Source organism: Aythya marila (genome assembly GCF_965140915.1).
Source record: "Aythya marila genome assembly, chromosome: 9".
NCBI classification, from domain to species: domain Eukaryota; kingdom Metazoa; phylum Chordata; class Aves; order Anseriformes; family Anatidae; genus Aythya; species Aythya marila.
In genome coordinates, this window is record NC_139050.1 from 5,215,623 (window position 1) to 5,229,541 (window position 13,919).

General features: G+C 37.9%; 1 protein-coding gene across 2 annotated transcripts in view; it reads right to left on the reverse strand.

Moving 5' to 3' along the window:
• Positions 1-533: 533 nt before the first annotated feature.
• ACSL3 (acyl-CoA synthetase long chain family member 3) overlaps positions 534-13,919 on the reverse strand; it is a 47,251-nt gene continuing 33,865 nt past the window's right edge. Inside the window, exons 12-16 of one of the 2 annotated variants that reach the window (XM_082767275.1) lie at positions 13,728-13,802; positions 12,498-12,689; positions 11,151-11,265; positions 6,584-6,741; positions 534-4,742 (exon numbers count right to left, since the gene is read on the reverse strand). In XM_082767275.1, the coding sequence (XP_082623401.1) occupies positions 4,579-4,742; positions 6,584-6,741; positions 11,151-11,265; positions 12,498-12,689; positions 13,728-13,802 (704 nt within the window). In that variant the 3' untranslated portion in view covers positions 534-4,578. Of the gene's footprint in view, positions 4,743-6,583; positions 6,742-6,939; positions 7,134-11,150; positions 11,266-12,497; positions 12,690-13,727; positions 13,803-13,919 lie in introns of those variants that run through there. The other variant, XR_014318121.1, reaches the window with a different exon arrangement.

Genomic DNA, 13,919 nt, shown 5'->3' on the forward strand with positions numbered 1-13,919 from the left:
AGCAGCTGTAAGCTATGCACCAGCACAGTAAGAGCTACCAGTACCTTACAGCTTCACATGAGGTATTACCACGGCTGGCGCTCAGAAAGCAGAAGTGGCAGGTCATTTTCTTTACACGCGAGTTGGCAAGCCCTACACATAAAGGGTGTGCTGTTACCTTGTGCAGATACATAAGGTTATCAACAACATCGAGATAAATAAATCAACAATGTGTGTACAGCACTAACGGGCAAGCAGTCAAGCTGAATATTCACCACCTGCAAAGCACGGGAGCGTGGCTATTAACACCGACAACTGTCAGGGTATTAAACAGGAGTACCAGCACTGGGAGGCAGGAAGCAAAACATAGGACATCACCACGCAACAGACCTCCTTCGTAACACAACATTTTGATCCATTCCCGAACAGCCACATTCCCAACTAATTTGTTAGTCAATTCACTCATTTACAGCTGTACGTTATCTAGGCTCAGCCTGATAAAAATGAGACACCACTTTAAAAAAAAATGGACATATGGGGCCTAATTTGTGAAATTAATTTTATTTTTGAAACACGATATCCAATTACAAATAAATAATTCATACAATATAACTCAATTAGGATATACAATGTTCAGGCAGGTCATAGTAACAACCAAGATCACACTGAAAATGAGTTTACATTAAATAACCAATTACAGTAATATACAACTGGTCATTCGATTCATTTCTCCGCCTGGCCCAAGGTGTATGCAAGTTGACGATTGTTCCTCTCACCGGTAAGGAAACAGATGGACACACACTGATAGAAAGCCTGAAGTAGTTAATGCACCACATTAAAGAAATGAAAAATGCTGCGTTGCATGGCCTAGATGTGGTTTTAGTACAGAATAAAAGCTTGTGAATTCTAGCAGGAAAAAGGTAATTGCAAAGGAGTCGGATGTCCTAGAGCAATCTCTGCATGAATTTACAAGCTTTACAGGATGTTGTTACGTATGGTTTCAATCCCACAACATTGTCCACATCCTATCTAAAGGACCAGCAGCATGAGGATAGGCATTATGTTCTCAGCTCCAGTTGCACATTGTTCTTTGCTTTCATTCCAGCAAAATATGTTACTGCTAAGCTACAAGGACCACAGCTCAGTGGCAAGCTGTGTGTAATCAGCAGTAACAGCAGCATCAGTTAATTTGCAAGGTCTTTTTCTGATACGTAATTTTTTAATTCTCCAACCTACCCCACAAATACTATTCTCTGCAAAGAACATTTATGACACCTAGATTGAATTTAGTCTAAAGGCCTGAAACATTTATTTTTTTTTTAAATAACTGTAGGAATTCAAAGGAGATCCTTGGAATTCACAGCATCCTTGGAATTTCTTGGTTGGTCGTTACAATGAAATGTGTTTTTATACTACATAAATTTTCACAACAGGAAAAGTAGTTACAGTTCCCAATTCAGAATCCTGCAAGTCCTATATTTACAAAAGCTTTAGTAGAAATCCCCCCCACCCCCTTTGGGGGTCCCTCGGATGAGGTATATAACCCTTGTTCTTATTTTGAGCTCAAAAAGATTGTTCGAAAGTTACAGCTCTTCTCACTACAAAATCCCCCGTGTGATGGAGACCACTACTTCTAACCATGCACTTCTCAGAATTACTCTACAGCTGTCTACACGTGCAAGGGGACACGTGCAACACGTTCCACCAGGTGGCTTTGACCTTGTTCTTGTTACACTGGGCATGGGAAGACAAAAACAACGAGAAAAAGGAAAAATGACCAGGCAAACTGCTGGCTGGTGAGTAGTGGGTCTATGCTGGTACCACCAGGGTTTCCAGTTCCCCTGAAGCTGCCTCTGTGCTCTGCAATGTAAGAGCACAGGGTAAGAACGTGGGGCCTGCTGGGGATTTTGGCTGCCACAGTAGGCTACAGGACTAAGACTGCAGGAGCAAGGAAGCCCAGCACCTGAAAATCAGCTGTGACTTACAGTCCAGTCCCACCACAGCCCTGGCCAGATAACTCTGAGAAGCACGGACACCCACAGGACAGGTGGCCTCAGTGGGACCTGGAGGAATGCAGAACATAGAAGTATTCAATTCCCTGTTTCGTTCTAACTTGAAAGGAAAACACGCTCATCACAAAGATTTTAAGCCCACACAAGTATTTTAAAAAGTCTTTCTAATCTTCTACGCTGAAGCTAAAATGAATGAACCGCTTTATTTTCACATTCTGTAGAAGAAATAAAGGTTCACATCAAATCTGATGTCTAAGGAACTACATACATTGACATCAATTTTAAATATAAAATGGACTGAAAGATCAAATGCACTGTTAGACTGCAACCCAATCTTGAGATTGGATTAGAAAAAACAAAAACAAGCAAACAACAAAAAACTATTTCCAAACCATTTGAGTTTCATTTACTATTTACTCAAAAGTGCATTTAGACCCTTAGCAGAATGAAATACTACTTTCTAATTCCTTCTGTATTTGCCGAAGGCAGATTTGTTTTTTCTTAAATCCGCTGCACAATGCACCAAGTGACATACACAGTACCTCAGCAATCTATTAGTTTTCAGTGAAACAAAAACCATTTGATCAACATCCATCCTGCGCTGAGTGCAAACAATTCAAGAACCTGCTGATGGAGCACAGATCCGTATTAGAACCTAATACACGATGTGACGCTTCCCTACAGACCTGGCAATTTCCACATTCTGATGCTTCCTTTTCCAACATTTCCAGCTGAAGGCATTAATGCTCTAAATACAAAAATAAATTATACATGTAACTGTATTTCCATTTGACCTGTTACACCAGAATTTACCAAATGTAACAATTTTTCATAGACAGCAGCAGAGGAAATCCATGACGACGACATAACATGAAATACAGCACAAGCCTCATCATTTTACCAGAACTGGAGTAACTACTTAGTAACACTGAACTGCTATGAAACTGTTTTCTATAACCAACGGAAAGTGTTACTTTAAATAATGTATTTCAGAATGCTTTTCAGTAAGAATTTGCAAATCAAACATTTTCCACAATTGCTACATCAAAGCTTCACAAATGCTAGCAGCAGGAACTCCCTCTGCCAGATAAAGCTTGTGCTGTTCAGAATTGCTGTATGCTACCACAAAGCAGTAGTAAGCATCAAGACCTTTAAGTAAAGATAAAACATGAGAATTAACTATTACTAAACTGTTTTAATATTTGCCCCATCACAAAGTTGATAGATGTATGCTTTATCACATTCTCATGTAACCCTGACTAAAATATTCTTTCTAGAAGTATTTTGAAAATAAAATTCACATCTGAAACAAATCTAAAACGTTCTCAATTAAGACAGAAAGATCCCTTATAACTCTTCAAACAATATTCACGTATCTGCAGTAAAACAGAATTGTGACCTTCCCAGAGTAAGAAGTTGGGTGTAATGATCAAACAAGTAACAAACACGACTCTGGCTGACAAATACTTTAAATGTTTGTTTTTTAAAAGGAAAACAGAAACACTAAATAAAAACACAAAATGAGAAGGGAGATTTTTAATGGCACAAAGGGCAGCTAGGCACTGTGTGAGCTGAGGACGTAACTGTCATTATGACTTTAAAAATCCCCCCCAGTAAGATTGGGTTGCAGCTAGCACAGAAGAGGGGTCTTATCAGAGTTTCACAAACAACAGAAGAGCAAACCCAGTGCGTCGCCCAAATCTAACAAGATCACAGAACAGAATTTGTTACAGTCCCTCTGCTAAAAAGTCAAAGTTACAAAGCGCTAAGTGAAATTAACTCTGAATTCTTACTAGCTCTACGCGATTCAGCTACTGGATGGAATGGTCATGCGCTAGTTCAAAAAGGAGTTTCTGTACTTGAGAGATTCTTAGGTGTAATTCCTGCTGTGTTAATATCATCTTTTGTATTAACAGAGATTTAGCTAACACCTGCAGGAGTACCCGCCTTTATACAGAGCTGTGCCATGACCATCTTCTCATTTACAGGTAAAAATAAAAGTAACCATTAGGCACGTGTTAAAGGTGTATTACACAAGCTATAGTGTCAAACATTTTCTCCCTCAGATTTACACAGAAAAATAGCACAGCAGCAAAGAACCTGGTCCCCTGTTCAACAGTGATCTCATTATAAGCATTTTTAATTTACATAATGTCACAACATGAATACCTCCTTATCTTTAAATAATTAGGTAAAAAAGGCCCCCAGTATTACCATTTCTTATATAGCCAAGTTCTCTCTATATACATCCAAATGTTAAAGATACAAATAAAACATTATACAGGATTTATAAATGTTTAAAAACTTGAGGCTTCAGAATCATGGTTTCCCAAAAAGAGTCAGGAAAATCCACAGACTGACAAGGTAGCAGAGAAAACTGGGAAAAAAAAGGAGACAGACACAAGTTTGCTGCCGTAACATTTTACTAAACTTGCCAGTCATCAGGGTGATGTTATCAGAAATAGCAGTTTATGCTGCAAATGAGGAATGGTGGTTTTGTGTGTTGATCTCAAGTGCTGAGACAGGCAATTCAAGTATTTCCTATTTGATCCAAGCTCACCGTAGCAAAGTGGTGCAGAAAAAAGAATTATTTTACATTTTTTCCATACATTCGATCAATGTCCTGTTGATAGTACGCCGTAAGCTCTTTGCGTTTTAGTTTGAATGCATCTGTCACTAGGCCAGTCTCAGGTGTCCAAGGATCAGGGCTCAAGCGGATTTTTACTGGGATTTCAAACTTCTCCAGATTGGCTGCAAAAATAAAAATAAAAATAAATCACACAACCATTTCTAATGCAAAATGTAAACATAACCATTTCTCTACAATTAACCAAAAAAAAAAAAAAAAACCAAACCAAACACCACCATATTCTCACCCACAAAAGCATATGATATGACTGAAGAAGTGCTCCACAAATTCCCCATGGTCAGGCTCTAAAAACCCCAGCATGGTCACAAGCAGAGTTACAGGATCTAGCACTGATTATTCTCCAGTTCCCCAGAAACACTGAAATAACCCCCAACGTTTGAGTATCTGTGCTGCTCCCTAACTTCAGAAAAGCCTCAGTGCTTACTTTAAAGCCTGATACTAAAGGGAAAGACAAAAATATAAATCGACACAATATATGTAGAAATGCCTCAGGATTAGATCAAATACTCAATTTCATTGATTTTACCAATCTATTTGCAACAATACAATTCTCTTTAAAATACTTAGTGTTGCACAACAAAGAAAAATAAGGGGATGTTGTACATGAGCTCCACCACAGCAGCTGCTTAGAAAGATTTTGCCTGTACGTTCTATGCCTTGAACGAAAATCTATCAGAGACACAGGGCAAGAAAAAAGCCCTGTTGCAGCACTGAGACTGCATTCTTTGTAAGATGATGTTCCAGTAACAGAACTCTGCAGATATACTACTCAGAGGTTTAAAATATTCACAAGCAATATGGAGGAGAGGTGAAGATTAACAGGACAAAGACTGTTGGAGGTATGAAGTTATCGAGGATAGAAAAGATAAAGGCAAATTGCAAAGAGCTGCAGAAGGACATCATGATACTGTGTGACTGCAAAACAAAACAGCAGAAAACACTCATTGCAGAAAGATATAAAAGAGAATGCAGATGAAAAACAAGTTTAAACTCCGTGACCATTTTAAGAAACATTCTGTCATTGTAACTGACAGCTATTTGTAAAAAGCTCAGTTCTTGGTAATAGGCAAGTGCAAAAAAAAAACAAGGCAGAATTATTACGTAAGAAAAAGCATCACAGTGTCACTGAATAATTCAGCTCCAGAATAGCTAAATAGACCACAGCCAATTAGCATGAAAAAGATACAGCTGAGGGGAAGTATAATAGACAGAGAAAAGCCCTGACTGCGTTTGTGACTGTTCGCTGGCTCTTCCAAGCCAAGAGCTCAGCCGAATTAAATTAAACTAGCAGATGGCTGGGCTAAAATACACAAAAGGCATTTCTTCACCTTTAACATAGCTGAGCTGTGCAACTCTGCCACGAGATAGCACAGATACGGACGTAACTTTAAAATAGGGCTGAGGAGTTAATGAAGAGAAGCCTACTGAAAACCATTAGCTACAAGGACTCTGCTTTCTGTTTAGGAAATCCCTCAGACAAATCACTGGAGGCTAGGAGAGCCCACTTCACGGTGGACTTTTTTCCCCAATCACCTACCCAGAGATATGTAGCATGTAAGGCTGCCCGATACCCACCACAGACGTATCGAGAAGATACTACAGGAAATCCTGAGCAGCATCAGACACACATAGAGAGGGAACTGAGCTATGCTTGATGTATTTGCCCGGTACTTACATTCTTTGCTTAGGTATTGGCCACAGTAAGACAGAGAAGTTACAAGACTACACCAACCAAAAGAACTGACCCCATTCTGTGACCTACCCACATTTCTTCTTTTTGTTGTTGCTGTTGTTGGGTTTTGTATGAGAACTTCTCTTCATTTATGTTCTCATGCAACATAGTAAAATACACATGCACCAGGACGTATTTTCAGGGCACATGCTTATCCATTTCACAGACATCACTGTCCACAAGGCTAATATTTACCACCCAGCCACTCACCTGCCATGGCAGCCTCCGCTAGCACCTTCAGTACCTCCTTCTCCATCTCAGGACTGTTACAGATCTCTTCCCAGGTTCCTTTAAATCCTTTCTTTCGAGCCAGTTCTACAAGCTCCTTTTGATTTGGCACAACAAATCCAATGACATAAGAATGGAAACTGAGAAGTACATGTATTTTAGTATGAATTTTGTAACGTTAACAACTCTTTATAAACAACGTTTCATGTTGAGGGGGGGTGCAGTTCATACAGTTGTTACTCTTAAGAGCTGATTTTTGTTCCCCTGGTAATCTTTCTGAAGTAGCACACAAATTACCTTTGCCTGCTTCAAAATAAGTAGAAAGAGAAGCTACTTACCTTACAGCAACTGGATTGCTTCAAGGTGTGCTGTCTATATGCATATTCCACTGTGCCTCATGCTCAAGGCTTTGGGGAAGCAGTACCCACACGATGTCAATGTGCCCTGCCTCTCCTCATGTTTTGCATCCCGGTATGAAGACTGGAGTGCGGCTTCCCTACCTCAGTTTCCTCTCAACTGCAGAATCCAGTTACTGTAGAGGAGTAGAGGACTGCAGTGAAGAGGGGTTGGAGAGCAGGTTGTGGAATAAGCATATGCACAACACATCTCAAAGAACGCCTGCGTCTGTAAGGGAAGTGACTTCTCTTTCTCTTTCAAGTGATTGTCCATACGCTCACGCTACTGCTGGCACTCTTTGCCTACTTCTGATATACCTGGAATGGATGAAGCTGTGACCTCTAAATATTTGGAATACACAGATTTGAAGCACAATCTGCCCTGAAATGAGTAACCAAGGCTTTTGAGATGGAGTAAAGTAGATCTAATTCATTCACCTGCTTTGAAGCAAGATCAGCCCCATCTAAAAGATGTTTAACCCATTCTTGAGCATTACAAACACATCACTGCTCTCACCATTGGAAAGCTGTTTCTCATGGCTATCCTGGCTTTTCCTTTCTGCAGTTTACATCAGTTGTATTGCCATACAGCCAGCACTCAGATGTTCTTCTCCTTTCCACAGAAGTTAGGTATTCTTTCACATACTGTTACTAATTTTTCCCCCTTCTTAGCTTTCTAGTCTTCCTGCCTTTCTTAATTTTCTTTAGGATTTTAAGTAATGCCCCTTCCTTGCAAGTCATGCCTCATAGAGCTGGGACCAGATGTTTCCGTTTCCTCTGGGACTCTTTTCAAGAGGTTCACCTTTTCTGAAGCGTTGTGTATGGAACCGAAACCCTTTAATGTTTATTAGAGAAAAAAGATCATTTTGCATCTGATTACGCCATATTATCCAATTTATCTGCATAAAACAGCACAGCACTTGCAGACCCGTATCAGTTCCTACTCAACTGCTACCATCTGGTGGTTCTTTATCCTGTACATTTAGGTGTACAATTTACATATCTTCTCCCTTAAACTGACTTTTTTTTAAGCAGTATCTCCATCCAGTCAAGCTCACTCTGAATTCTAATTCTGTCCTCCACTGTACCTACCTAACCCATCTACAGACTTATAAAGTCATTTCAGCTCTCTCTTCCACCACACAGACAGTTCACGCAAAAAATACTGAACCATACCCCTAGTATGGAGATTACTTTAGTTTATCTTTCAAGGACTGTAAGATAATTTTAACATACTAATTCTAAAAACTCTTTTGGTCAATATAAGCTGTTTTTTTTTCTTTTGTCACTGATCTGAATTACATATGACAGCAGTTGTGAAGACTGCATTAAAGTCCATCACAAACGTAGGCTCCTCTGGCATCACCTGCTGACAAGCTTTGTCTGTTGGCTGGCTCCAAACTAATCTTAGTTTTCTAATATATTTACAGAAAGACTTCACATTCGCCTCAGTATCACTTACTACTTACATCTCCCCTTCTGTCTTTGCCTCTCTCCCATATGCTGCACCAAACCCTTTGTGACTCCACTTGGCATCTGCTCTGTAATGTGTGTATATTATATATCCAAACACATCCAGATCCTGCTCCCTTCTTGTGTTTGGATACTTCTGCCTAGGATGTCTTTCCATCGCTTACTCTGCAGCCATGTATTTACCTCAGGCACGGCTGTTCCTGACTAACCTCTATGCAGAACACAGAGGACTCTGGCACTTCCATCCCTGGCTCCTATGCTCTTCTGACACGTTTAAGGCCATGTTCAGCAATACTTCAGCATCTCCAGGGAAAAGCAGCAAACAGAAGTAATCACTTGGCTGGGTAAGCCTCAAACTTTCAGTTCATCTGAAAATTCCTATGGACAAATGAGTTCATCCAAATACTTTTTTTTTTTTTTTTCTCCTGGAAAAAGCCACTTGGAGCTCACAGCCTCTCTGTAGTTCTTCACTTTATTTTTTTCATTTTATAAAAGAGATTTTTGCCAAAGTCTCTCCTACACTAGACATCTTTCCTACCTTTCTGTACTTAAGATCCTATTTGAATACAGCCCTCAGACTTCCCCAGAAGATATCTGCAGTGGTACTGCACGTCTGTACCACCAATTCTGTAAAGTCTGGTCCTTGTATCCCAGAGCCTCCTGCTGAGAACTCATTTTTTCACCAAGTTTGCCTGTTCCTCAGGTGACTGAACTACTCTGTTTCTTGATATGATGCTTGAGATTCACTGAACATGCTATCTGTCCTAATTTCTAATGGAAGGTTGATCAGCTCTCCTGTCCCAATTCATTTCTTTACAGTCAGCATACCAAACATGGTGGAAACTTGTGAGATGTAAAGAAAAAAAAATGTTTGCAGCAACATGTAACCAGATTTGGCCACAAATTCCTTATCTTGGTAATTCACAAATAACTTTGCAACTAGTAGAGGTAACTAACATTTTATTTTTTCAAACTCCAGTCAGGTGTATATTCCAAATATATGGAGTTGACTGTACAAACACTGTAATATTTAAAAAAAATAAAATCTCAAAACTTTCATAAATGTTAAAGGCAAACATAACACCATTAAAGAACAAGTATATCTAGAAAGCTGATCTGTTAAAGTTGAACTCTCTTGTTTACTCTACCTACACTCCTATACAGCTCTTCTAGTGCCAAATTCTCTCTCTAAATTATGCTGAACAAAAGCACACAAAAAATAACAGTATGCTTTTGCGACAATGATCTTATGACACAATAAAAAGTGCATCAGTTAAGAAGCTATTATTAGGAAAAGCAATATATATATATATTTATTTTTTTTTTTGCAAGATTGCTCAGTAAAATGGATGGCTCCCCGACTGAAGTTATGCTACAGACTGACCACAGAAGATATTCCAGTTAGATATTTCAGATATTCCAGTCTTAGTAATTTTAAAACTTCATTGTATTTGAATTATAGTATATAAAGGTATCAACTGTATAAGAATTGATAGTAGAATTACTGAAATTTACAGGTCCTTTAAGTATTCTAGTACACTGTAAATGCTACGTTGACCTGGCAAAATTAACAAAAAATTTGACAGTACAGTTCTAGAATGTATTTCAATCATAGCATGGCAGCAATCAGCATCTGTAGGGGCTTCTTTCTCCATTGATTACAGGGAGTGTTCAGAACATGCATGTAACCTCAGGCAGAGTAAGCAAATATGAGAGACTTGCTCATTAGGTGAAAACCATAATAAAAGCCTAATACCATGAAAGCTTCTCAGCAGCAGTATGTTCAATATGTCTTAGCCTATTTTTATGAAACTGTCAAAACTAAAGTTGTGATGAATACTGTTAGTTAAGAAAAACACAAAGAACCAGGTGAATAGACCGAAAGTTAATTTACTATTACTAGTGAGCAATTCTCTGGTGTGTTTGTTCTGGCTTCCTTCAAAGTTAAGTGGGACTTATTTTGAATGTATATTATACTGAACAGAATATTTCTGATCACTCAGATGCTCCAGAATGACCTTCCAAACTTCAAAATGACAAAAGGAAACCAAAAGCATCTGAAGAATATTTGTACATTTAAGTCTATATTCTGTACAGATCGGAAATTCTACAAATAGAAACTTCAGACGTGCTTGAGCCCTTATATGCCTAACTTGGTAGTACACTTAGGAAACAGAAAGGATGTTTCCTCACTTTTTATCAGTTGTGGTTCTGCATAGGATTTACTGTGTTTTCTCTCCAGTTTCAAGGCTTCTGCTGGTGTTCTGCATGGACACAAAGCAGCTTCTGAGGTGTTGGGGTTTTGTTTTCAATCTCCTCCTTCCTCTGAAGAACAGCTCACAGCTGAATACAGCGAGGAGCAAGGTCCACTAGGGCTTCTATAGGTAGTATCTCTAAAGTGCTTGAGTGATGTCTGTTATGAATGCAGTTAGCCTTCAAAGCTCAGCTGCTTTTCAGGTTGGGAAAAAGGGAGTGAAAGACTCATTCTTGGCATTTCCAAGAAACAGTGGATATAGTTCAGATGTTTAGTTTTGATAAAGAAAGCTATTCCTTTGTATATTAAATAAAATCCTTTTCCAATGAGTTAAAAAAATCCATACTTTGAAGAAAAACATTTTGCATGTGACTTCAGCAGGATAGGCAAAGAATATAGCAACATCAAAACATCAGCTGCCTCTTACCTGCTTGCATATGCACAAATATTATCTACCAGTGGAAGATTCTTTAGAGCTGCTTCTACTTTGCCAAGAGAGACGTATTCTCCTGCCTGAAGTTTTACAAGGTCTTTTTTACGATCTATCGAGAAAAGAAAAATAAATGTTAATTATGCAACACAAAAGTTTAGGCATTGAATTTATACTTTTCTGAAATGTTTAAATGTCAAAAGGAATGCTGACTCATGTTTGGTAAATGTACCAGAAACAGTTAATAGCAGATTTCCAGACTTCAATCTCATCAACCTGTCCTTTGCTTAAACACGAGCCGCACTTCAATTCTATGCATTTCCTGCCTTTAAACAGCATCTTCTACATTGTAGCACTAGCAAGTGAACGGAAGACAACTAGGGTTATGTAAAAAACAGAGTTTGGCTAGAAGCACGCGTTTTGTGCTGTCTGGTCCAGATGCCTGAGGCAGCAGATGCAGCATTTGGTGACATTTTGCTATTTATTCCTAGGCTAAATCCATATTTGAAGTGCAACTGTCCATCTGTTATTTGAAACACAACAATTGAAACTGAAAATTCAGCCCAAATTACTTGAGCTTATTGTATGTAGACACAAAGTCAAGGTGACTATAGCACTGTACCACTCAGCTGTGACAGCAGCCAGGAATACCTCTCCTTTGCTATATGCCTGTGTAAGTGTTCAAACACGCAAAGTTGTTTTTTGGATTTTACCTGTTTGACCAGGGAAAGGCAGCTGCAATGGGACCTAAGATTTTACTCATTTAATAAAACAAGTAAGCTTAGTTTTCAGAATTAAAGAGCATGCTGAATCATCCACTGACTTCAAGAGAGACACTTGGCAGTCTATAAAGCACCTATTTTTGTGCCTACTGATGTCAAAGCATTAGGAGACTATCACAGTCTTATGAGTAACATCTTTACCTTAGAATATTCTTCCCTTAGTTACTTTATGATGAAGGAATACTTGTATTGTAAAAAACGGTAAGATTTAAAAATAATAATAATTCCTGAGAACACATTTATCAAACTTCACACTTACAAAGTTATTAAATCTAAGACCACTTTTCTAGCTCAAGTTAGCCTACATATAACTACTTACTACTCGCTAGCAGACTGGAGTCAATGTTCAGACCGTTTTGAAAGGAATCAAATGTTTAAAAAATAGCTTTAAAGAGCACATGATTATGTTTATATGTTAAGATAAGAACTTTCTTAGGATAAATCATAGGATTTTGGACTGCATAGCAAGATATGTAGATTTTTATTTTTTTTGTTAACTACAGTATTTAGCAGCCCTGAAAATAATCTGTTTTTATGTGTTTACCTGAATCTGTGAACTCACCAATTATTTTTAGACATCCATCTTGATGAAACTCTCCAATGTCTCCAGTATGAAGCCACCTCTGCCCATTCTCATCAATAGTGAAATCCTTTTTGGTTCGTCCTTCATTTTTATAGTAGCCCACAGTCACATTTTGACCCCCAATAAGAATCTCACCTCTAGGATATGGTTTATCAGTGTTGTAATATCCACCTGAAAATAGTTTTTCTTAAGTTAGAAGGAATTAAAAATACATTCCAAAGCAAGAATTCCTATCACTGTTACTATTTAAATACAAAAAAATTAATAAGCCCTTAGCCATCACTTGAAAAAACACTTAGTCACCACTTGAAAATACTGCCTGAATAATAAAGTAAGAGAAGAGCTGGTTCCATTTCTTTTCAGCATATAAGCAGCTGCTTAAGATATGTGTTTGCAAACAATGAAATTCACAAGCATGTGAAGGGCAGATGCCACACCCATGCATTTTTTATTTATTTTTGTCAGGAGTAACATGCTTTATAAGCTTCACACAGGCTCAAAAAGAAAAAAATCATCTTGTATTTTAGAAAGAAAAACTACCAAAATCTAAGGTCTCATATTAGCCCCAGAACTCCCTCAAGTATTATGTGGTTCTACTCTGCAATACATAAAAGCCTACCTTAGAAGAAATAGTCTAAACACACTTCACATTTTATTAATTGTATTTTATACAGCATCCATTAAGCTACCTTTCCATATGTCAGTCTTATTTTATTAATATTATGAAGTCTGTTAAAAAATTTCTTAATGACAACAGAAGGTATTGTGCATAGATTTCAGTTAAAGTCTACTGAAACCAACTCCAAGATGCATCATACAAGACTTACAACCTCTCCTGGTAGACTACTACTCCAAACTTGAAAAAGGTGCAATGCTGTATACACTTAAACAATAGGCATTTGAAGTGACTGAAATAAACAAAAAAGTATTGGCAAAAAAAGCCATAATATAACCTAATCAAAACACTATTGATGTGTTGATAGCTTCTGTCTAGATACGTTTACATATAAAAATCAGAGGCATTTATTTTACTTTTTCCCCCTCCAAGATCAAATGTATATAGGCTCAAATGTATACACGTAAAAGTAGGATTTAAAAAAATAAAAAGGCAAGAAACAGTCTTCTAATTAGTACTACTAAGCAAAACCCTACATAAAACTAGCCCTATGTCTTGCAAACGCACTATAATTTAATCATATAAATTCTTACCTTCTTCCCAGTTCATTAATTTGATTTCACAGCAGACCAAAGGTGCTCCCACTCTTCCTGTAGTGTAATCCCAAACTAAAATTAAAATAAAAAGTATTTTTCAATAAATAAATAAATAAAATCACCAAAACTGACAAGAAAAATCTTTGTCATCATGCACTTCATTTAGTGAAAATTAACTACTTATTTCTG